The following is a 26679-nucleotide window of genomic DNA, read 5'->3' as shown; positions in this document are numbered from 1 at the left end:
TATTGATTAACAAAATATATTTTAATTGCAAGCGATACTAATGCCACTATGGAGGAGATGTAAGTGTTTTTTCTTCTTATATTTAAAAAGTAACCTATCGATTACATTGCTGTGCAAATATTCTCTTGAGGAGAAGACTTGGAGTATGATCCAATATGCTGCTAATGTACTCATTGGATACACATCTGACACAGAATCAGAATCAAACAGGTTTCCTCACAATGGTATCCTGATCCGTCAATCCAGAGCACATCAATACTATACTTGTCCGCTTCATTATTAGCGATGTACTCGTGATGCTGTAACAGATATAGAGTTACCTTCTCATTTGTAATATTAGTATAGGCTTCACCAGACGTTAGTGTCATGCTTAGAAAAGAATCGTGATAGAATCTTAAAATTATCTTAATTTTATTACAAAAACTACTACGTTAGATTTGGCAATTATAAATTGAGCTCGAAGTCTCTACTATTTGTATGAGGTGGTGGTAGCTTTCGATTGGATTGGATGACGTTTAACGTAATATATTTTGGGTGCAAAAGTTTTATGTAAATGGCGTTATTATTTTGATATGATTTTTAAACTAGTCACTTGTTTGTGTATAAGCTGGTTAACTCTCAAATATTCTCAATACAAGTTGAAAGTTTGCCAGTGTAAAAATGTAACAAATATCAAGCTTTAGAAAACAAAAGCCGAATGTTATTGCCAATAGATGTTGTATAACGAGGGAATGGTTACATACGTATTTGTCTTATTCTGTTGTAATGTAATTAGCATACCACGAAGACAGCATTCAGTATAATATATAGCAAAGATATACAAATATTTACTTGGTAGTAGGGCTTTGCGCCAGTCTGAGTAGGTATCACCCACTCATCAGATATTCTAGCGCCAAATATTGTTGAGCCTGAAAAACCACAACCACGAAGGATATAATACCTTAACTCTAAGGTTAGTTGTGCATTGGCGATGTGTGTAATATTTATATCAGCGCCAATGTTTATACGCAATTGTGATCACTTGCCATCAGTTGTGTCAAAAAAAGAGTAAGGAAATTAGAAGCTATAATTGAGGTTGTTGAACTTTGTCCGAATCACACATTCATTGAGTCCAACTTTTGTATTTAAAACACTGTCTTTGTCTCTCATCAATCATTTGAGATTTGAAAGAAAAAGACAGCACTGTAACAGTAGACACGTAAGGTTTATTAGCAAGGGGTTACATGTAGCAGTAAAATTGTTTCGCGGTAAATTCTAGAACAAAACAAAAAAATATTGTATAAGAAGCTCTGTGACATGTAAATATATAAATAACCCTTTTATATTTAATTTTAAAAACACATTCAGAACTTGTGTCATTAATATAAAAAAATATTTTCAGACGTAAAAATCCGGCGCCATTTTGTGAACGTGTCAAAGGCGATCCGCTGCGGACGGAGTGTTCTCCGCGTCGCACGGCTGTCGTTCTGTGTAATCTGGTCCGCCATGACACTATACTACCGAGACAATATCAGGTGAATAGTTCAAAAATTAAATAATATTTATATTTTACTTCTAAATATTACCACCAATAAATATTGACGCTTGAAATATAAGCACGTCTTACATCAACGGGCTACTAACCTTGGGAACTAAGATGTTATTTTCCTTGTGCCTGTAGTTACTGATGACTGACACTTCAGACTATGACTGACGTAGAATATGTGATAGTGATCAAACCTGCATGTGGAAACGTTAAAGCAGCGTATTAGATTAAGCTCCTCAAAAGGGAGAGGAGGCTCCAGCCCAGCTGTGGAACATTTACGGTGTTACATTATTTTAATAATAGCTCCAATTTTTCATCAGCATTTCGACAGACTACCAAACGTACCCCCTGGAGACGAAGCTCACTACGGCGGTTCAGTGTCATTGGCGGACTACTGCCCTTACTTGCAAGAGTTCACTTGGAAACACAAGAGCGTCCTCGTCAGGGGAAGTCGGTGCTCTTACGAGGAAAATACGCCGAGTATGTTTTATTACCTGATCTAGGCCTCATTTATAATAACGAATTGACAGTTCATCGTCGAATCGAATCGTGTCTATTTTACAAATATAACAATCCAGTTCCAGTTTGGTCAAAGTTGGTTCGGAATATAGTCGAGATCGTATAGTTACCGAATACCGATATACGAGTAAATCATTTAAATTGGTACGAAGTTACATTACCGTTATAAGTATATATATTTAACGAAATAATTAATTATTTTCACCATAAATAATGATCGATAACATTACAGTTATTTAATGGTTCTGTCCCAGTATCTCGGTCAGATTCGCCAGGATAACGAATTAAAAAAGGGACTGATATTAAAGCTAGCCTATGTACCGTCGTAGTGTCAGTTAAATATTATTTCATTTGTTTATATAACTATATTTTTGCAGTATTATTAGTATTATAGTAAAACCGACTCGTACATCATGACGTCAAACGTCATGACGCTCTCTTATGACGTCACTTCTCTCCATCCGTGTGTGGCGTGTGTATACTTCGTACTATAAATATTATGATATTTATATACTGTTTCTTTTGTGTTATTGTAAATCCTGTGATGTCACATTTTTAGTTTAATTTTATTTATTTGTAAAGCGTATTTATATGTTTTTTATTTTTTTTCATTTGTATCATTAAATTTGTGCCTTCGCAAGAATTGGGAGAAGTTCTTAGCGGTCGCATAGTGACTGCGGGTTGCATGTATTTTAACAATATCTAACTAATGTTTAAATATTCTTCGTGTAAATTGAGGGAGTACAAATAATATTTGCGAACATTCAAAATGTATCTAGTCATTTTCTTGTACAGTTTAATTTTATGTCCTATTCCAGAAGCCGATGTTAATTTCGCATTAGAGAACTACGGGCAGCACTCAAAATGTTTTGACCACAGTGATCGGGTTTGGGAGCAAAAGTCATGCAGACAAGTAAGGCTTTATTTGCTTCTTATTAAGTTTGGGAATATCATTTAAGACTTAAAATTAAACCATAATAAACTCCATGTCATTTATTAATAATATCTCATCAGCAGTGTTTCCAGTACTGTCTTTTGGGAACTTAACCCAGCAGGGTGTAGATTTTAGCAAAGTTAACGCTGAATATGTTATTTTGCTGTAGGTAATTTGCTTGCTAAATAGTTGAATTAGGATAATCATTTTATTCACTTTAAGATTTGACACGGAAGAACTCATGACTTTTGGGGGTAGATTAAATTATTTGCAAAGGCCTTTATCAGTCGAGTGATGTTGTGAAAACATAATTTATAATGTTATCTATTATAAATTAGTCGATATTGTTTCAAAAATGTTATATATTCAATTAGATATCGTACAATTTCTAATTGGTAGGTGGTATATGAACCCTGCCACATATTATAATGTTTCAAAGACTTGAGCAGAGAGGCATCATCGACCATATTGTAGTTAACCCCCTTTTTTTTTTTTTTTTGTTTAACGAGGAGGAAATGCATTTACGCATGCCGCCCGGTCGGGGGACCGGGACGGGTATGTGGGACTCAACCGGGGCCTAATGCCCCGTGCCAGGGCACGCTGATGCTAATGCCCTGTCCTACCCACTAAAACCATCCTCGGGTTTCCACCATGCCGCCGAGTGGTGAGGCAACGGGATCGCCAAGGGCATGCAACCGCGACCCCACCAGCGGCAGCCGCCGTAAGGCGGCTGAATATACATGGAAGGCGCGCCTAGTGCGCGCCTTCCCCCTCATCCTCCACGTGTGAATGTGACGAACTCCCCCGAGTCCGCCACTGGAGGCTGGGCGTCAACGAAGCTGACGCCCTGCGGCGGATAAGATGGTAGGCTCCGCCGCTGACCGCCGGTGTAAAACACCTGGGAGGCTCGAGTAGCGAGCCCTCCCACTCCCTCCTAGCCAACGAGGCCACTCACATGGTCCGCCCTGACGCCGATCAGGGACGTACCAGGAGCGGCCCCGCGGCATCCCTCCCGCCAGTCTTAGCCGCGGCCGACGAGCAAGCTCAAGCCGGCCCCGTTGCCCAGGGTACACCACGAGGAGGTGACTGACATGTACCCCACCTTGTAGTTAACCCCTAAAGTAACTTTTCCATTACAACTTTTAACTAGGATTAGCTTAACTGGCAAGATATTGTAGACATATTGTATTTATATATGTATCTTAAAGTATATTGGCCAGATAAACTCAACTCAAAGCCGAGGTAACATTCAACCGATTGAACTGAATTTAAAAAAAAAAGAGACAGAGATTTAAATATATTAAAGGGATGACTCGATTCTGTATTGCATCGGGAATGTTCGCGGAATATCGGGTCGATTGTTATGCCACGATGAAAAGATGCGCAACCCTAGTGCGTAAAGTCAGTGGCAGCACCAACAGCATACATAACATGATAGATGGAAAAAAAAAACCTACCTTATACAGTATTTTTATATATTAATATTTATCATATATTTTTTATTATGGATTATTTTAAAATGAAAAAAAAAAGTCAGTGTGGTCCAGGAAGACCAGCGAAATCCAGCGAAGATCTGCTGATGTTCAGTAAAAAAAATAAAATAACGTCAAAATTTATATTAAAAAAGTAAAGTGTAAAAAAGGCACGGGCAACTCAATCTCTAACGGAATGGCACAGCAGCGATTATTAACAGTTTTTTTTTTTGTTTATTTATTTATTTATACATAAAAGTTTACAAAACAGAATACTTATAGCTAGCAACAGAACACCACCCAGGTTTGCAATAAAATAGTTAAATCTAGTTTCGTCACCTACAGAACATTAATGCCAGTTAAACATATCATTACTTACTTAAAAAGTATGATTTTAGTTTCTTCTCAATGTTACGAGGAGTTATAATATAATTATATTTTCTTTAGTATTATTTATTGTACTAAAACTAGGATACGATAATTGTTACTAACAAAATGGACGTACATATGTATAGTCTGAAATAAATGTTTTATTATTATTATTAAATAAGTAAACTTTAAGTTCTTTCGACAGCCAAAAATTAATTCTGTCAATAGTTTTATTACTAAACAGATTAAATATAAACTTGTATTTTAAAATATAGTTTTTAAATTTGGTAACACATTCTTTTTTTCAGATAAGGGAGTGGCAACACTGGGGTTCGGGCTGCTATAAATACAAGTGTGAAAGTGGCCGAATACATATTATTGTAAGTAAATATTATTAATAATAATATGTTAAAATGATTTAAGTAGAAATTGGTGAATAGCTGCTTTCGTATTTGCTATTATATTAATTGTAGTCGTCAACACCTAGATGTCTTCAGTGAATCTGTTGGTTCTCTTAAAAATAAACTTAAAACAAAATCACATTATTTTATGTAATAATTAAATAATTAACTAGTCAGTAATTACACAAGTACTGTTCTTGTTAACTAAGCTAGGTATATGTTTTTTAAAGCATGCTAGGTTTACATCCAGAAGACTGCAATTTAATAACACTATTTTTAGCTTAGATTTTATTTTGTATGCACTAGTTGTAAGTCAGTTTTGTAAACTTAAATAAAAAAAAAAAAAAAACTCAGTCGCACGGGTTGAATAAGAAGAAATATGTTTGATATCACCCAATCGACATTATTTTTCCGAAATCTTTGACACGCATCGTCGCAAGTCGAGCCGAGATGGCCCAGTGGTTAGAACGCGTGCATATTAACCGATGATTGCGGATTCAAACCCACGCCCAGCACTGAGTTTGCATGTGCTTAATTTGTGTTTATGATTCATCTCGTGCTCGACGGTGAAGGAAAACATCGTGAGGGAACCTGCATGTGGCTGATTTCAACGAAATTCTGCCACTTGTGTATTCCACCGACCCGCATTGGAGCAGCGTGGTGGAATGTGCTCCATACCTTCTCCTCAAAGGGAGAGGAGGCCTTAGCCCAGCAGTGAGAAATTTACAAGCTGTTAGTGTATGATGTCGTAAGTCAACCTATTTACAAAAAAACTTAATAAATTATACAACTAAAACTTCCTCGTGAATTATTCAGTTTATTGCTGAAAACCTTACAGTCTATTCCAGTCCAAGAAGGTAAAAAGATAAGATTTAAAAAACAACCTTACAAACCTTAGATTTACGTATTCCATGCGATTTGCTAATAATTGAGCTACAATCAGTTCTCGATGAATATATCATTATTTATATTTATTTATAATATAACACAATTGCACTAAACTACTTATATACGATGAAATTATACATCCAAAGTTCCGATAACAGTTTCGTCGACGTTCAAATCAACAATAAATATCATCGACTATTCAAGCTCTCGACCAATGACATCACGTCAATTCGCTGTCAAATATTGCTTATTTTGCTTTTGTCCTCTTTTAGTTGGAATAGACTAAATTAATTCGCTTGCGGTAGAGGTGTGCTTGCGTGCGTGTCAGCTACGCAAAAAAAAAGCGTGGAGTTAACGCTCGTTGACTTCCAGGCAGGAGACATGACATACATATATAATTGTAGTCAACTAACATGACTGTATTTTTAGATGTTGAAAAAGAGTAACTACTGAGTTTCTTGCCGGTTCTTCTCGGTAGAATCTACATTCCGAACCGGAGGTAGCTTCACTTTAAATAGTTTGTTAAATGACGATTCAAAAGTGCTTGTAAAAGCCTACTCGAATAAAGTATATTTTGATTTTGGTTTTGTCGAACTACTTCTCCAGTCTCCAGTTCTATAAATTTATAACATTGTGGTTTTGGAAAATCGTAAACAGTTGAAGTAGAATCGTTTCGTTTTGTAGTATTTCAAGATCTGACGACCTCCGTGGTCGAGTAGGTACATCGGTTTTCATGGGTACGCCACTCCGAGGTCCCAGGTTCGATTCCCGGCCGAGTCGATGTAGAAAAAGTTTATTAGATTTCTATGTTGTCTCGGGTCTGCGTGTTTGTGGTACCGTCGTTACTTCTCATTTTCCATAACACAAGTGCTTTAGCTACTTACATTCCGATCAGAGTGATGTATGTGATGTTGTCCAATGTTTATTTATTTATTTATTATTATTAAGATCAAATTAAATTGTAATGAATAATGAACGCTTGAATTGAATTTCGGTGTGACTAACATCACCCAAAAGACGCTCACACTGTTAAAAGAAACAGCATCTAAAAATATTACTGTTAGTCAAAAGCCACCTCACCTCATATGGAAGAAGTTTCGGAGTTTTGTGGAAACACACTGCCTTAATGTGAGTTTCTGAATATAAATATGGGGCAGAATTTCAATGAAGGCAATAGGCAAACTTCGTTAGGAAAGCTGCATGTGATAAAATTTTAGCCATTTGTATCAGCTCAGGAGCAAACTGGAGTAAGGTCCATTCTCGTTTAGGAGATAGGTCTGTGCTCTGGCACCACATCTCCCATATTTATAAAACAAGTTATCAATATTTATTCAACCCCTCTTTTTACTCCCAGGTGGGCAATTACACATATACTTGCTATTTCGCGGGACAAGTGTTGCAAGTGAGGATTATCCAAAAAGGCTGGTTACATCGAGGGGGCGTTGTCTGCCCTCCCTGTAGAGAGATGTGTGCTCAAGAATTTGCGGTGAGTATATTTAATTTATATGTTAACACCCGGCAGAAGTATTATACATTAAAATAAGTATGGAACATATATTTTAGTCATATATCAATTTGTATATAAATCTTACATATAGATATATATGGCCACAGACTTTTTCCAAATCTTTTGAAGTTCTAAAACTTTTCTATTCGAAGCATTCATATATCTCACGACTGTTTTTATCGACTTTTTTTACTTGGTGGTAGGGCTTAGTGCAAGCCCTTCTGGGTAGGTACCACCCACTCATCAGATATTCTACCGCCAAACAGACGTACTGTGTATTGTTGTATTCCGGTTTGAAGGATGAGTGTGCCAGTGTAACCACAGGCACAAAGGACGTAACATTTTAGTTCCCAAGATTGGTGACGCATTGGTGTAGGGAATGACTAATATTTTTTACAGCGCCATTATCTATGGGCGATGGTGACCACTTACCATCAGGTGGCCCATTTTCTCGTCCGTCCATCTATACCATAAATCATTATCTTATCTGATGATCTACCGCCAAACAACAACATTTAATATTTTGTGTAACTATGGGCGCACAAGACACCATAACTCCCAAGGTTGGTGGCTCATGGTGATGTAAGAAATTGTTAAATGTATTTATAGAGCCAGTATCAGGTGGCCCATTTGACAGTCTGCCTACTTATTTGAAATAAAAGCAAAACAGTATCCAGATTAACATATTCTTTTTTAAAAGTTAAATAATGCTATTTTTTTCCTTTTCAGTCCCGCAAAGAATATTGCAAAGGGGGCGAAGAGGCCCCTCCACCGAATTTATACCCGAACGACGTTTTAGCGTGTCACGCGTCTACAATTGAAACCACCGCCATTTTGCTCGCAGCCGCCATTTTATGTACATTTTTAAACTTAATGTGACAGAATGAAACATAAAAAAATGTGTGTTTTATAGTGAAACAGAGTGAAAGAAATAATATTTAAATCAAATAAGGATCGCAATGGTTTGGACTTTAATATTTATTTTGGATTACCAAATGACACTTCAAAAACAAAACGCGTAACGTAATGTCATTACATTTTGACATTGACGTTTATCTGTCAAAATTAGACAATGACATTTGAAAACAGTAAAACTGTTTCGTGTTATAGTTAAATTAAAATAATATTGTAGTTTAGTTTATCAATTGAATTGGTTTCTTCGAAATATCTTAAACAAATCGAAATTATCGTTGTAATGCTTTATTGAACATAGCGAATACGACCTTGGTTCGTAAGTGTGGCTAAAAATTATTTTAATTTACACGTGCGTTGTGCAAATGACAAACATAAACATTCTTATAATAATTAAATTCCTCGCGACGCATTTTTTAAGCGCTTATAAGTAACGTCCCTCTTGAGACTTAAATTTCTCTCATTGATTTCGAAACAGAATACTAAGTATCTCAAACATAAAACTTCTCGTATTGATAAGATTTTTACGTTTTAATATTGATTACCTTGTCTGTCACTGTGTATAGTTTACATAGACGTCACTTAAGGTGGAATCAGACGGTTAATTTTTTGTTCATTTTCGTGTTTCATTTTGCATCTTTCACTCAAAGTGACACGTCTAAACACAAAGTGAAACAAAAGTGCCGAATGAATTAATTAGTGAACTTATCCAACGACGTTGGATCTGTTCATTCGGCATCTTTCATTCCCACTCTGAATGAACGAACGAAAAATGGACAGTCCGAACACAGAGTGAATGTTCACTCGGATTTGGCGATTTTGTCTCGAACGCATTTTTTTTAATCGATTTTTTAGCTCTTTGATCAAATGATCACAAATTAAACTTATTCCAAGAGATACGACTTCATTCGACGCCATATTGAAAGAAACTGCGGATGAATGTTCTTTTTTACGTCATTCCAGCTAAGCCGTGCTAACATGGAATGAAAGAAAAATGAATCATTCACTCAAAAGAACATTCACTCGAATGAACCGTCTGATATCACCTTAATGCATGCCTTCATTTCGGCACTCTCCCCATTTTAGTAAACCGGTCCTCCTTGATATTAAACGAGAGATACATTTTCAGCTTTTGCTGTAGATTTTATTAAGGATGTTATTAGCTAAAAAATGCTGTCTAATGCTCGGTGACAGAAAAAAAGAAATCAGCATTTAGCTTAACATCTGCTAAACATTGTATCAAGTTATTGTAAAATTAAATCTAATTTTAAGTTAAATAAAACGTGTAAATGTCATCCCTAAAGTTTGCTATATTCAGCATCGAATCTGGGCTAGTGATAACTAAATAGGGGCGTCCCCTATCTACCTTTTCAAAAATCAACTGTAATTCATTCAATATAATACTGTCACTGAGTATTAGGCAATATAGGAAACAAGACTTTTTGACACATATGAATTCTGAGCCCCCTGAAATTCCTTATCTACCTATATATCAGATATTATTTTCTTCAATCAATAATAATATAATAACTTGTTATCCATAAGAAATAGAATAACAATGGGCCCCCGGTCCCAAAAATCCTACAAACGCTTCGCAGGGCAATGTCGAACTATAGATTTTGTCAGATTACATAGTCCTGCCTACGACATATAGTCTGGGTTTTTTTTTTACAAAAGAGTACCTTGTAATCCGACAAATTACATATCCATGATAAGATTCTATATGTTATACTCTGAAGTACCAATCTACTAACATTAACAGTAAATTTCCCACTGCTGGGCTAAGGCCTCCTCTCCCTTTGAGGAGAAGGTTTGCAGCATATTCCACCAGGCTGCTCCAATGAGGGTCTCTGGATACACATGCGGCAGAAATTCGTTGAAATTAAACACATGCGGGTTTCCTTCATTGCCGAACACGAGATGAGTTATTAACACAAATAAAGCACTTGAAAATTCAGTGGTGCTTGCCCGGGTTTGAACTGGTAATCATCGGTTAACATGCACGCGTTCTAGCCACTGGGACATCTCGGCTCGACTCGGATTATAGGGGGTGTCGGACTAGGCAGGAGTCTACTGTACATCGAAACTATGAAATAAAATTAACTTGCCTTATTTCTGTGAATAAATGAGACCAACATTATCATACAGGGTGGGATTAATCATTGTCAAAAATCAAAAACAAAATATACTTTATTCAAGTAGGTTTTTACAAGCACTTTTGAATCGTCATTTAACAAACTATATTAAGTGAAGCCACCACCGGTTCGGAATGTAGATTCTACCGAGAAGAACCGGCAAGAAACTCAGTAGTTACTCTTTTTCAACATCTAAAAATAACATTCATGTTAGTTAAATACAATTATACGTCCCAAGTCACTTAAAGCCCTCAAACACTTAAGTAAATAATATTATTAACAGAATGGGGGACAATTTAATGGAATCTGCATTAACAGAAGAAGGGACGTTCTAGTTTCTGAATATATTATTAATATTTCCCGATACGTTAAATATATATACTAGTCGAACGAATAACATCGAAATTCATTCATTAGTAAGTTCTATAATTATACACACTATACTTTGTATGTTTGAAGGGGGGTGGGGGGTGAGCCAGTGTTCCAGGCTCACTCCCCCTTAAAACATGGGACATGTATATTTAATGCTATACTTGATAGTGCATTGGCGTTTTAAAAAAAGGTTTACACTTAAATGCCAATGTCAGTGATGTTTACTTGTTCGACGGCGAAGGCTTTATCCGACCACGTTGGTAGATTTTGTACATGGAACTAATTTTAACTATAAATAATATCCTAATGCAGTAAGTCTAAACGCGTCCTAATATTTTTTTCTACTGTCGTGATTAGAAGACCAATGCGGTTATAGCTTTAGACCAGACGAGTTTAATTAATAAAAAAAAATATATTAATATCAAAGAGCTCATTTAGCCCGATGATCAGAAATTGTGATTTTGGGTTCGTTTGAGTTCATAGATAGTCTGGTCTGTTTATGATAATGAGGTTATAGTTCATTTTAATAGTTTTTTTTTACATAACAGTGTAATGTACATACTGTTTCAATCGAACGAATAAATATATACAAACCTTTGATTTACATATTCCATGTGATTTACTAATAGTGATAGATTGTTCACTACAAACAGTTCTTGTTTAATACATGTCTATTTATAATACAACACTATTACACTTAAATACTTATATACACTAAAATTTTACTACCAACATTCAAAACGTAAATTTTCCTCGAACACATACCCACCACAGATTGTTCTCGACCAATGATATCGCGTCAATTCAAGGTCAACGTTGTTTGTTCGTCTCTACTCCTATAAGATACGAAATTTAAACAGTTTTTTTTTTTTAATTTCGTAAAAATTGTATTTCAATGAACTATAATTTTATATTAGTCTGTATCTCTTAATATTATGATGAATAAGTTTTTACTTAAATGCCATACTTTTAATTTATTTTCGTGTAATAATAAAAAAAATATTATTCTACTTTCAGAAACATTTTCGTTAGAAGTATGTACTTATGACATAATTTTATTAGAACTATTCCTTTTCTAAATGTTTAATATCACGCTGCGAGAATATGCGTCCCTGACGGATCAGATACACAATCTAACTGTGGGTTTATGATATAGAATTGTATAAATATATCATAATCATTTTATTGCCTTACTAACGAATCAAATCAATCGGATATCAAAATATTATTTATTCAAATATGTTCATGAAAGATATTTTATAATAATAATAATATTTGTTATAAAGACTCAATTATAAATAATGAGCGCAGTGTCACACCTGGTGGAAGTTTATAATATATATTTCGCTTTTTATTATGTATTAAATAACAGACATCATAAATAAATTTGTTTTTAAAAATTTCGTGAGAATTAAAAAAAAAAACGTTTAAATAAGGTTATACTAAACCGTATATAATAGAGTCGCCAGGAGCATAACGCTTACCCTCACTATGATTACGGTTAGTTCACTCTACTGTAAGCCGCGTTAAAGAACTTCGTTCCAAACACAAATACATAATATATACTAAATAAATAACCTTCGCTTACCGCTGTCTGTCCTTGTGTATGCTTAGATCTTTAAAATTACACAACGGATTTTGAAGCGGTTTTTTTTTATAGATAGATTGATTCAAGAGGAAGATTTATATGTATAATATATGCACAATATAGTAGAGAAACACTGATAATTTTAGAGGTTTCCCTTGCGAAGCCAGGGCGGGACGCTAGTACATAATAAAATGTCTTAATTTAACCGATTGTCGTGGTATGTAGTTGTTACGATTCAATAATTAATTAGTTAATTTGAAAGTTACAAGGATGGTGGATCAAGGTGTTAAATTAATAAGTAATTATTGTATTAATACTAATTATATTACGAGACGTTTCGAAGGTTTAATTCCCGAAAATCTGAAAACTATGAAAACAGATAAAACTCGGATCATTCAAATCAATAAATCAGTAACTACCAGTCCAAACTTCACATTCCAATAAAATCATCGTTATATAAATTTTAATTAATTAAAAACCGTTAAAAAATCTGTTTGGTAGTTCGCTTACAGACGCGGAAGAATTTTATTTTATAATATGCGTAGTATGTCCGCCATCTTACGCAACAGTCAAGCTATTCGGTTTGAAAAACTGACAGCTCTAGTCGTGTCCAAGTGACAGTTTCAGGGACGCAAATTCTCAGCGGCACAATTTTCGGTATATATTTATAAAAGGAGACCCAAGTTATATATTTTTAAAAATAATGCTGATCATCTATATATATATTTATGTAATTTTGTAAATAATATGATTTAAAAATGGTGCTTTTTTGCTTTAATTATAATTTATTATGAATTCAATTGTGAAATTATTTAATATTTTTAATCTGTGTCAGTAATGTTATCATAATTTAAGTTCCGAAATGTGTAACATTAATATTGCAAATTGTACTGATAATTTAAATATATTTTAAATACTTAAAATTGTTTTTTTTTTCTCTCCAAGGTTCAAGTGTACAATTTATAAAAAGTTATTATATTGTTATAATAATAATTAATTAAAGATTCAGATGTTCTAACCACATCCATCTTGGCTAACAGGCAGAAGACATAACGTCTTTGTTTTAGTTCGGTGACATATTGATGATGTACGGGATGGTTAATCTTTACTATTTACTATCAGATGGGCCATAAGTCCATCCGCATACCTACCTGTATATGTAATTAAAAACACAATAAAAAATCTTACTTTTTTTTAATAATAATGGCAATGCACCAAATTTATTAAGGAATTACTAATTCCTATTTACCCCTCCATTTAAGCTTATCACTTGTGTTAGGAGTGGGGACGACAATAGCCCAAGGGGTCAGGATCGGCTTTTTACATCCCTAGATGGCCCTTAAGTCATTGCGCTATTGACGCGATGGTGTATGTCTATATGTTAGGGATAGCCCACAACAACCATTTTTATCCCCATTTACGAGAAATAATGGCTTATTTTCGAAGCGATTTTAAGCAATACAGCATTAATCCTTATCTAATTAAGTACCTTAAATACATTATACATTTAATATAGATCAATATGACCCTTTACAACATTTAATTTAAATGAAAATTTTCGAAGATATTACATATTCAAAACGCAGGGACATAGCGGTTTGTATTGTCTAATGACTGAAGAACTGTGAACGTTGTAAGACATACTGTAGTATATTTAGTATCAGCATTGCACCCGTGCGAAGCCGGTAAAATAGTTATAAAATAAAATAAGGCGTGAAGTTGTCTGTTTCGAGCGACTTGACACTTAACAGTCGGTTTAGCGAGCGACTTCGTCCTGTAGTTTCATGTCACGCTGCGCGCGCATCACGAAAATAATCTCTCATCATTTTTACATAACGTGCCATAAAAATAGTGTTTTCACATATCATATCATCATTATCGGAGGAAGTAAAATGTATGATATATCTATGTCTGTCTTTCTTATTGCCCGATCCGATATCGGAGCCGACACCGATGTTTTGGCGGCCCCCGTGAGCCGTCGAACGATATTGTTTGTAAGTGTGCTATACGTGCAATTAAATTGTCTCTGTGTGCGCAGAGCCCTATGCACGGCGGCCATTTTGCGTTTTTGTTTTGTTTAGTTGTTAGTCAAATTTCATCACGGCGTCGTTATCATTTAAATACGACATAATTACATTAATTCACTCATACTAAAAAATATTTTTAGGTGCATTTTGTAGCTTGCTAAATGGAGTATCAATTGCTCCCTCTGAATATCTAGCTTTCTCAGTGGGATGTATCAAATATTTGTTTGTAAATATCTCTTTATGCGTCTCAAATATAATAGGTACAGGAAATAAAGTTTTCTATTATAGGCTGCCATGGTGACCTGCCAGCAAATGGAACAATTTTGTCGGAAATTCGTGAAAACAGTTGTCATCTTCCGACGCCGACATCGGATCGGATAACGTAAAATCGATCTTACGTCAAAAGCATTCATTTCAATTGCAAATTTATTAGTTATCGCGTATTTTCTCGGTAAATAATTAAATAATTATCGTGACAAATCGATTATTTAGCGATGTTGGTTATTTTAATTTTTAAATTAAAGTGATTTTTTCTTGATAGCTATTACAAAATGGCGGATCAAGTAGCCGTTATTGCCATACTATTATTAATACAAAATATTTATTGTGGATACGATTATTCGTGCGACTATAAAATTGGTAAATATTTATTTTAAACAAAATCTCATCTTGATAATATTATAAAGGGGAAAGTTTGGATGGATGGTCGTTTTTAGTCACACCAGAGCGAATGAATGGATCTGAATGAAATTCGACATAGATATTTAGTTTTTTTATGATATAGTTAGGTGGCCTGAGAGTCGAGATGACCATGGTTAGAACGCGTGCATCTTAACCAATGATTATGGGTTCAAACCCACGCAAGCACCAATTTTTATGTGCTTGTGAAAGAAATATTAACCATTCTTTACATCGCCAATGCATCAAAAATATTGGGAAGTAAGATGTTGTCTTTTGTGCCTGAAGTTACACTGGCTCACTCACCCTTCAAACCGGAACACAACAATACTAAATATTGCTGTTTGACGGTACAATATGTCATGAGTAGGTGGTACCCACAAAATATTTAATATAAGTAAGTAATTTAAATTATTGATCAATTTAAAACTTACTTGTAATTTTAGATAGTTATTAAACTTAAGCGTCGTCCCCACATGCGAGTGCATTGCGAAGGTCTGGCAGTGTCTCAAATTCAATAGGAAATTATGTGATAAGTAGGATTGTTTATCGTATAATCGATAAGAGGACGATATCACGATAAACTCGCCTGTAGAGTGTTTAAATTGAATATATAAATAATATTTGTATTATATATAATATACAGGTGACCCGTCTTGGGATTACGCTCGAATATTTTACAACAAAACACACATCGTCCCAGCTGGGATCAAATCGTATACAATTGATTTATCGGTAGGTAAATTCGGGTAATTAAAAACTAAAAATATTTCTTGGCAGAATAATTTTGTGCATTGAGCATATTTGAAAAAATAGATTATATCATCAAAGTCATCCATAGACACAAGACAGTGAGAAATTTAAAACAAGCCTTTAACCAACAATAACCCTAAAAATACCATGTGTTTTAAAGTTTACCTTAAATACTTACTTTAATAATTATTTTTATGGAGTCCATGGCTAATAACCTGCTCATACGTAGTCTTCTGGCGTACTCTTAAATCACTATTCGAGTTTCGTGTAACAGAACAGGCCTACGGCGGCACGAATTATGCAACTTCTTTTGACAGTTAATCATTGCTATTTTAAAGGAGTTTAAAGGTTTTGTGGGCTTTGGAGGCGCGTGGCAGTATAATAAAACGGCTGATTTGTAGAGAGCAGTATTGTGGAATGCAATGGATGAATGAATGAAAATTAGTGTTTATTATTATTATATTATATTATTTTATTACACCTCATACACCGGCCGTGTTAATATTTCTCAGGAAAACGTCGAAGAAAACCGGAACAAACTTGTGTCTGAAATCGAGTCTTCGTTAAACAAAGTCTCGAACTGGGGTCGGCTAAACCTAGTCCATTTCAACCCCAAAAAGACGCAAGTTTGCGCGTTAACTGCTAAAAAAACACCATTTGTCGTATCTCCACGATTCGAGAACATTCCGTTAGCCGCCACATCTAGTATAGGAATACTTGGCGTCGATGTTTCGAGCCTCGTTCAGTTCCGCGGTCAATTGGAAGGCAAAGCCAAATTGGCATCAAAAAAGCTCGGCGTGCTCAGCAAGGCAAGACAGTATTTCACGTCGGCTCATCGTCTAAGACTATACAAGGCGCAAATTCGGCCTCACATGGAATACTGCTCTCACCTCTGGGCGGGTGCTCCCCAGTACCAGCTCCTTTCATTTGACCATATCCAACGTAGAGCGGCTCGAATTATCGACGATCAAGCCCTCTCCGATCTGCTTGATCCTTTGGCTTTGCGTAGAGATGTTGGATCGCTCTGCATCTTCTACAGAATTTATCACGGGGAATGTTCCGAGGAATTGTTCGGATTAATCCCGGCTGCTGAATTTCACCTTCGGACATCTCGTCAAAATTCCAAATATCACCCGCACCACCTAGATGTCCGAAAATCCACAACAGCGCGATTTTTAAGACACTTTCTGCCTCGCACAACCACTCTGTGGAACCAGCTTTCGCCGGCGGTTTTTCCGAACCGATACGACTTAGGAACCTTCAAGAAAAGAGCGTACTCTTTCCTGAAAGGCCGGCAACGCACCTGCAAGCCCCCCGGTGTTACAGATGTCCATGGGCGGTGGTAGTCACTTTCCATCAGGTGAGCCTCCTGCTCGTTTGCCACCTCTAACATAAAAAAAAAAAATTTATATAAATGTTTCGGGTATATATACAAAAGTTTCGGTAGCAAAAACGACCCCTTCCAGTGTCTCTAATCTGTTTCAAATACGCAGTTTTTTTGTGCATAAATGTGGTATGCGCTTGGAGTAGCCTGTGGAGTTATTTACGACGTAATGGTGGCGTGCAGATGTTGTATACGCTTGGAGTGCCTATCTAGTGGCTATCTAGTGACTAGCGTCGTAAAGACAAACAGATGTGCTGCTACACTATCATCAATTCAATTCAATTCTTAGTTTAATGGATTTTATTTGTGCTGACGGCACTGATCATTCAAGTGTCGCCGGGCGTTCAGTGACAAATAAACAACATTTGACGCGATATCATTGGTCGAGAGCTTGATTAATCTATGATATTCACTATGGATTTGCAAAAAAATGACATTTTGAACGTCGACGAAACTGTTATCGGAACTTCGGGAGTAAAATTAAAGTGGAAATAAGTGTAATAGTGTTGTATTATAAATAAAGATATGTTAATCATAAACTCTTAGTAGTGCCCAATATAGCCGAGTTATTTGCAAATCGCATGATATACGTAAATATAAGGTTTGTTTATCTTTTTTCCTATTTCGATAGGAATAGACTATAGACCAAGTTAAAGCATGTTTAATTATAGCTATTAAGTTCTCTATCTCGTTTAGTTGTTATTTACACTAACTAAATGTTTATACTACAGTAGTACAGTCTCAGTTTTAAATGTAATTTTTCACAACTATTGTTTTCATAAAATAACAATAAATATATTTTCGTTATTGGAAGTAGTCTGGAGGCGATCATCTCATTCCCAAGGTGTGAAACTACTAAGAAGTCACTAGTGTTGTTTATATCCTTTAGCAAACAAACGCTCTTTAACGATTCTTCTAAATTGAATACCTTTTGTAAGTCAAAGCATTTTAATCCCATCCCTACATTAGTTTAAAGGTCGATGTAACACTGCTGCTTCAGAACCTTTATCGATCTAGCTAAACCAATCAAAATTAAATTACTTTTATATACTTTATTTATGTCAGCTTTTACACTTTTCAATCGTCATTTTACAGATCTATATTAAACATTAAGCTAGACGAGCTAGCTAGGCAAGAAACTCAAAAGTTATTCTTTTCTAACCTTTTATAAAGTTATGTTAGTTAAATAGAATTATATATAATAAAAAAACCTGCTTGAAAGTCAACGAGTTTATATCATATACATATATAATATAAAAATAATATGTTTTATTTATTAAAGATTCGAATTTATGAATCGGCATAGTTAAATATATCTGCGGAATTTTATTATTAAAAAAAAAACATTGCCCCCAAGGATTTATTGACTTTGCGGAGTCAAAAAATCTATCGGTCGGGTTTGATGAGTTGAGTCCTTAAAAACCTATAAATAATATACTTTTTTTTCAGAAAAACAGCCTTATAATATGTTTCGTATGTGTCAACATAAGTGACATCTCACCGAACAACGCTACAATTTCTTTCGTGAGCTTATTTAAGTCGATTACGGTAGATTTCAACAATGTTAACGGTCGGGACGTCAAAGTTCATGCATTAGCTATGCATCATGGATACAGAAGGAAAGAAGAACCGGCATGGACGGATAATACAGCGATTTTTTCAATACCCAAAGTATTGGAATGAAAATAAAACCTTAAAAAAATAAAAAATTCAATTGACAGATATTGACAGCCATTTTTTTTTGTTTCATTAAATATTTTTCCGTGGCAAATATATTACACCAGACAGCCTTGATATAAATTTAATAATTGAAACGCGAGGAGGCAATAAGGCGAGGTGTTATACATTTAATGAAGGTTTTTGCACTACTACAAGGTCCAAGGATTTCAACAGCAATTGGAATAAAAACATATATTGATAGATACTTAGACAAGCCTAAGATAAAATGTTTTGATACAATATTTATTGTAATATATCTCAATAAAACGATTGTTAGCGAGGAGCCCTCGCCTCCAATACGGTGTTACGTCATAGGATGTCATAATCAATATCACATTATTATATATATAAAGATTACAATCGAAACTATTTATTTTACATAATTATGTACTTATAAAATTATTGTTACGATTAGTTGTTTAATAATTTGTTAAACTCTAATTAATACTATTTTATTTGGCAGACTATTTAAGACAGACACAAATACTTATACATACTTCTTTTTTTAAAAAGATTGATCTGTCACGAGAAATTATGACATAATTGCGAGGGATTGTAAAATATATTTGTTGGAGGATTATTATAAAACGTGATTTTATTTTGTCATCATAAACTACTGAAATTACACGATATATACTTGATTACGGTTCAAATGGTCTAGAGTAATTTTGACGTATGTCATATAGAAATGCTTGAAATTTGAAATAATAAACTTTACTTTCTTGAAAAAAGTGATGGCATTAGAAGAACTTTTAGTAAAATTTGTTTTGCAGTACAGCAAATAACTAAATAAATATAATTTTTTATAAAAAATAAATAGATGGTAAGTGGTCACCACCGCCGCAGACAATGGCGCTGTCAGAAATATTAACTATTTCTTAGATTGCCAATGCGCCACTAACTTTCTAAGAAATCCGTTCTTTAGTTTAAAAATTATGATTACTTGCACACAAAACACGCATAAAGAAGCTCTGGAAGCGGCAAAATTACACAATATATATTTCAAAATACAAGTTAAAAAAAATACAACAAAATTACTGGCGCAGCAAAAGACGTCACACGGAAATAACAGACTAAACGCAATAGCGTTCAAATAAGAATTGTTTTATTTAATTACTAACACGAGTCCGAAATAAACTTCTTCTTTTTCTAAAAAAGATTTTACTTCTCTACATTTAACGACAACTCTCTATAACAACCAAATACACACAGTCTCTTTATATAGAGTATCGTGTCTTTATATAGAGTTTACATTGTATATAAAAACGAAATACAACTAACTCACTGATCACTACAGAAACTGTAACACCTACAAACTTAAAATGTTGCTGGTAGATTCTCGCTAAGAACGAACGTTACGAAACTCCACCCCTTAAGGGGGTAAAACGGGTTCAGAAGTTTGTATGAAAGTTTTTCATGTAAGAGACTTGAAATTTAAAATGTGTGCTCTATAGATGGTGCGGAGGTGTACTGATAATGTATATTTAGAAATCGACTCCCTTTTGGGGTTAAAACCGGATATGCTTGAATAATATAATTCTTTTAATTATCAAGATAATAATTGTTAATGGAAAATGATGAATTGAAGGGATACATCTGTAAGACCAGTGTCTTTAAGTGCCTACTCACCGTGAACTGAAAACACCGACATCGCGCAGTATTAGCTGGCTGACATGGAAGTGGGCTGGTCAGGACTCCAGACGCCTTGATTAGTGATCGAGTCGACACATGAGATCACGAAGACCATGCTTAGGCAAATGTAGTGTAAGGCGAGGTGGGTGACGAGTTCAAAAAGTACGGGATGGTTAGCGTTTAATTGAGGCTTTGGTCCAACAGTGGACGACCAAAATGCTGAAAAAAAAAAATCTGTGAATATACACAACACAAAATAAATTCATTTAACTTTCTGGCGTATTTGTATTAAAATAACAATATATATTATTTTTGTTATCCATGCGAAGTCGGGACGTGTAGCTAGTCAAACATAATTAAATACAAATATCCTGAACTATTGCATATAAACATAAATTCAATAATCAAATTATACAACATAACATTAAACGCAATTACAATAATAATTACATTTTGATTAAATATTCAATTACGTAAAGTGTTATAATATGATTTGTTTGAAGAAAATCCTTTATCTTTTTATTATTGGTATGTATATTCATGTAAATATTATTTTAGACACTAATATATATATATATATATATATATTAGGTACTAGCGACCCGCCCGGGCTTCGCACGCGTGCAATGCTGATACTAAATATACTACAGAATGTATTACAACGTTCACAGTTTTCCAGTCATTAGACAATACAAACCCTTAGCGGTTTCCCTGCGTTTTAAATCTGTAATATCTTCGAAATTATTCATTTAAATTACCTGCTGTTAAGGGCCATATTGATCTATATTAAATGCACAATGTATTTAAGGTACTTAATTGGATAAGGATTAATACTGTATTGCTTAAAATTGAAATAAATGAGCCATCATTTTTCTAAAATGGTTATTGTGGATAATCCCTAAGAGACATATACCGTTCCGGATTTTTTTCGTAGACCTTTTTAAGGTGTACAATACTATAGTACATTGTTTTGATATACTTAGTCAACGTTTGAAATGTAATCGCAAAAAAATTTGTATATTTATGAAATCACATTAGAAACCTCTAAAATGATCAGTGTTTCTCTACTATGTTTTGTGCATGTATTATACGTATAAACCTTCCTCTTGAATGACTCTATCTATTAAATAAAACCGCATCAAAATCCGTTGCGTAATTTTAAAGATCTAAGCATAAACAGGGACAGACAGACAGATGACTTTGTTTTATACTATGTAATGATATATCAATGATCATTACATCACATTAGCAGCCTGTAAATTTCCCACTGCTGGGCTAAGGCCTCCTCTCCCTTTGAGGAGAAGGTTTGGAGCATATTCCACCAAGCTGCACCAATGCGGGTTGGTGGAATACACATGTGGCAGAATTTCGATGAAATTAGACACATGCAGGTTTCCTCACAATGTTTTCCTTCACCGCCGAGCACGAGATGAATTATAAATACAAATTAAGCACATGAATTCAGTGGTGCCTGCCTGGGTTTGAACACGAAATCATCGGTTAAATGCACGCGTTCTAACCACTTGGCCATCTCGGCTTGTTATCAATGTTTTGATCAATGGTCACGATATGCAAAAGCGATCCCGTGACGCCCGCTGAGGCCGGAAAGGGTATTGCTGGTTTTTAGTGGGTATTCCGGTGGACTAGGATGCACTAGGTATCCTGGGCACGGACAAACTCGTGTTGCGTTTTACCAGCGAAAAATAAAGGTTTGTAAAAATTAGTAACATTTTGTGCTAGAGGAGCATCTATGCCCGAGTACTCTGTAGTAATATCCAGTATATTGTGTAATTAGTAATCGACCGCAACTTCGGAGTAATTTATAATATTAGTACAGATTATGGGTTAATTAAACAAGACAAGAACTCAATAATGATTGTAAAATAATATAATTCAAGTAATATTATATATATAGTTTATAGAACTGTTCACTCACAAAGGTGCAGCTCTCCAGTTAAATTATCGACGTTTTAATATTAAAAAAAACTTAAAAATAATTATCTCATTTGATTTTTTTTTTTTGCTGTCTACTCTTAGTCGCCTCACGCACACTAAGGCAACTTGTAAACACAAGATTACGCTTACGTACTTGTAAATCGTACTATGGCACGCCGATAATTTAATTTAATGAAGGGGGGGCCTTGTGTGTGAATAGATCTTCAATAAATAATTAAAGTAATATTTTGTAATTATGGTATGAGAACGTTAATCTGTGTGAGTCTTTGTATGCGTGTGTATATTTAATTTGATTTGTAGGCACAACAATATTAAATGAAGGCGATAATTACGTCCTTGTTCAAGTACGGAAAGACGATAAAAATCCGAACAGTGATACTTTGATTCACAAAGTCGTCCCATCACATAAATTCGACGAAATAGCAGACACGGCGCGTAAACAATTCAAAAACTTCAAGCAATTCAAAATCAAAAGTCAACCGGATGACAAGGAATTAGAAAGTATTGTCTTTGCCATTAAGCCGGAGGAAAATGCAAACGGCGACCGACGTCAAGATGGCGGCGATTCGGACGCGGGAAATACAATGTCAGGCTTAATGAGAAAAGTTTTCGGTCTATTTAAAAAACCGGATGACGACGATTTACCGAGTTTCAGAGCGAAATTGAAAAAATATAATATAAGTTCGTATTATTTCTTTTATTTTATAGGTTTTTTGCAGAATTTTTAGAGAATATCATAGAATAGGCTATTTGACAATGCGAAAAATAAATTGTCAATTATTATAATCAGTATTTTATGAGTTTAAAAATGGTTATTTATTAACGAAAGTTGAAAATAATAATTAATTAATTCAAAAATCCATAAATAAAAATGCAATCATTTAAGCGTTTGTCATGTGAAACAAAACGCTCTTGATTAGTCGGGCTTATGATGACGTCACTTGCTCGTTAACCTCGTCTACCTACTGTATGTGGATTATATGTGCCACAGATTACAATACAGGCAAGTGACGTCACCGACCCCATTGCAGCGCCATATTGTCAAAGTTGCGTTTTCACGCGCTATTTAAATATGGAATATCTGTGCCTTTTTGGCACAAATAAAAGACAGAAAAAAAAAATATATGGAATTTTTAATTTGATATTTGTCAGCAAATATGTACTAGAGTTAAAAAAAAGAAACAACTTTTACTGGGTTCCTTAACCTCTACTAAATAATTTAAATGGATTTTAAAAACCAGTCAAATAGCCTATTGTGGTACAATACTATGATATTCTACCTCGTTGAAGTTTAGCTTATACCACTTAAAGCTGTAAACATGGTACGTAAATTTATAATATTGGGTATTAGTACCTTGCACTTTACAGTGTTTATTCTCAGAGCCATCTTATCCCATGTTAGTGCCACACAAGAATATGAGGAATTTAACACTTTGGTTCCCTAGAGCTACGTGTTCTATCCTCAAGACATCTCAGTTCTTATATAAGAACTTAGGCTGTATATCGAAGCATCATTGCTATTATGTATGTAATAATAAAAAAAAAAAATCATAAAATTTCAGAACCAGAAATAATTCAATTCAAGAACAATAACGGAAAACCGTCAATAATGTATGAAATTGATACTAAGTCGATTCTACATACAATCAAAGAAGTTCTCGCTTCAAGAATGTTTAAAATGTACACAGATAATTTAATAAATAAAGCTGCAGTCATATATCGTACATTCAAGGAGGAAGTGGACCAAGAATGATGACTAATAAACGAATTAAATCTTAGATATATTTCATTTTAGTAACCCTATATCCCACTAAAACATTATGGTTTTAGTATTATTACCCCAGGAGGGCGCCATCAGCGTTTGTAGTAGAGAACCCCTCTCACCGTACGCCACCTGAGCAGGGCTTTTTTAATACTACAGGTGGCAAACCGGTGATAGAGCCACCAGATGCAAAGTGACTACCACCGCCCATGGACATCTGAAATACCAGGATACTTGCAGGTGCGTTGCCTTTAAGAAATGTGTACGCTCTTTTCTAGAAGGTTCCTAAAAAGTATCCCTGTGGAAGCTGTGGAACCAGTTTTCGTCGGCGGTTATTCGAACCGATACGACTTGGGAAAATAAATAAATAGTTTTTTGTTAGTTTAAAATCTTTTTGCACACCAATACACAGACATAAATTACATTTAAGAAACATTGTACAAGAGGCGGCCTTATCGCTAAAACAGAAATCTCTTTCATAGATACCCGGAACCTCAAATTAATAAACTGTAGGGATATTATGTAACAAGAAACTCGAATCTCACCGCAGATCAAGTACGTGAAGTGTATATGTAACACAAATCAAAATATTTGAATAATATATATTAAATATTGAACAAAATTAAATCTACGCTAAAACTACTCTACTGTCTGGTGAGGTATCCGTTGTTCCTCCAACTGTTAGCTGTGGTTTTTTTATGTGTGTTATTTGCTGTTGGCGCTACTGGCCTTTACGTCGTCGTTGAGTGACTAGATTCAACCTTGAAGTTTGAGTCGTTTCGATCGCTCCTATGAGATCCTATGACATCGCACCTCGGCTCAGAACGTAGTCGGTGGGGTGGGGAGAACTTCTGTTCGTAAAACTGTTTGTTTTGAATGCCTTCACAACAGCTTTCGTGACATCACTAATCAGGGATAGCAGCCGTAGGTAATCTTAATAAGTTCATTGTCTCCTTTTGTTTAGTCTTTACGTTACGTTCTTTGAAGTCCAGTGTTGACATAACATCTTTAACTTGATCCTTCTTTGTTGAACTTATTTACATTTAATTTCAAAATTTATCAACTATATTACATATGATTATTATTATAACCGAAGCTATTTATTTTAAATGATTATACATAATATTATATTGTAATTAATTGTTTATGAATTTGTTAAACTTTAATTGATATTATTTTATGTGGCATAATATTTAAGACTGACACAAATAAGTTTAATAAAAAAAAAAAAAGAATTATCTGTCACGCGAATCAGTTTATTGCGAATGACTGACGTGATATTCTTTTATGCTTTTATGCTATTACTTATATGCTGTTTTTATTTTTGTTTTAATTTTAATTTTAATTGTAAATATATATATATATATTTTTTGTGTATTAGCTTTAAGTGGAAACTTGATTGATTTGTGCTTTATGTTATTTTTGTTTTATATTACAGTGTTTTTAAAATTGTTTGTTTCCCAAATAAATAAATAAATAAAATATTCGTCGGAGAATTATGATCGAAGATGAATTCTGTCATCCTGATCTACTGAAGTTTAAATACACGAAGACCGATAACCATAAAGGCCAACTTTCACAAAGCCCTGTCAAGTATATAACTATTAAAATAAATTATTTTAAGGTAAATATTTCTATGAATACATCGTTTTTAACAATTATTAAAAACACAAAATAAAAGCCCAATTCATTTATGACATCTATAATTACATTAAACTTACTGTATAACAATTTATTTAAATAATAGTGATCATTTAAAAACAGGAATAATTAGTTTAATTTAATTTTGGTATTTGTATTCTTTATCGTATAAATTAACTTAAAAACTTATCACATTTAAATAATATTAAAAACATACAACACAAGTCTTAAAAATTACTCAGTACTCTTTAAAATAAGTTTCCAGTCGGTTCTGTTAGAATTCCGAACTGGCTGTGGCGTCTAATTACTTCTCTTTTCATATAAATAGGCGGACGGGCAAATGAGTCCCTATTGGTAAGTGGACACCAACGCCCAGACAATGGCGCTGTAAGAAATATTAACCATTCCTTACATCACCAATGTGTTACCAACCTTGGGAACTAAGATGTATCCCTTGTGCCTTTTACACTGACTTACACACCCTCCAAACACAACCCAGCAATAG

At 34.4% G+C, this 26679-nt stretch overlaps 2 protein-coding genes and 1 long non-coding RNA gene across 4 annotated transcripts in view; all 3 read left to right on the top strand.

The window, feature by feature from the left end:
- Positions 1–8896, top strand: part of Invadolysin (invadolysin) — an 87188-nt gene extending 78292 nt beyond the window's left edge. For both annotated transcript variants that reach the window (XM_026627316.2, XM_026627314.2), the window contains exons 13-18: positions 1382–1514; positions 1846–2005; positions 2863–2957; positions 5128–5199; positions 7463–7594; positions 8345–8896. In XM_026627316.2, coding sequence (XP_026483101.2) covers positions 1382–1514; positions 1846–2005; positions 2863–2957; positions 5128–5199; positions 7463–7594; positions 8345–8494 — 742 coding nt within the window. In that variant the 3' untranslated portion in view covers positions 8495–8896. The remainder of the gene's footprint in view (positions 1–1381; positions 1515–1845; positions 2006–2862; positions 2958–5127; positions 5200–7462; positions 7595–8344) is intronic.
- A 6312-nt stretch (positions 8897–15208) lies between these two features.
- On the top strand, positions 15209–19182 carry LOC135194533 (uncharacterized). Its single transcript, XR_010309808.1, has 3 exons — positions 15209–15288; positions 15974–16062; positions 18914–19182. It is a non-coding gene; the product is annotated as an uncharacterized LOC135194533 (long non-coding RNA).
- A 2056-nt stretch (positions 19183–21238) lies between these two features.
- On the top strand, positions 21239–24524 carry LOC135194511 (uncharacterized). The gene is made up of 3 exons (XM_064220052.1): positions 21239–21343; positions 23072–23452; positions 24334–24524. Exons 1-3 carry the CDS (start codon positions 21304–21306, stop codon positions 24522–24524), a joined length of 612 nt encoding a protein of 203 aa, XP_064076122.1. The 5' UTR covers positions 21239–21303.
- Positions 24525–26679: the final 2155 nt, after the last annotated feature.

This window comes from Vanessa tameamea, chromosome 31 (genome assembly GCF_037043105.1).
Source record: "Vanessa tameamea isolate UH-Manoa-2023 chromosome 31, ilVanTame1 primary haplotype, whole genome shotgun sequence".
In the NCBI taxonomy this organism is placed as follows: Eukaryota; Metazoa; Arthropoda; class Insecta; order Lepidoptera; family Nymphalidae; genus Vanessa; species Vanessa tameamea.
This window is presented reverse-complemented; position numbering and strand designations above follow the sequence as displayed.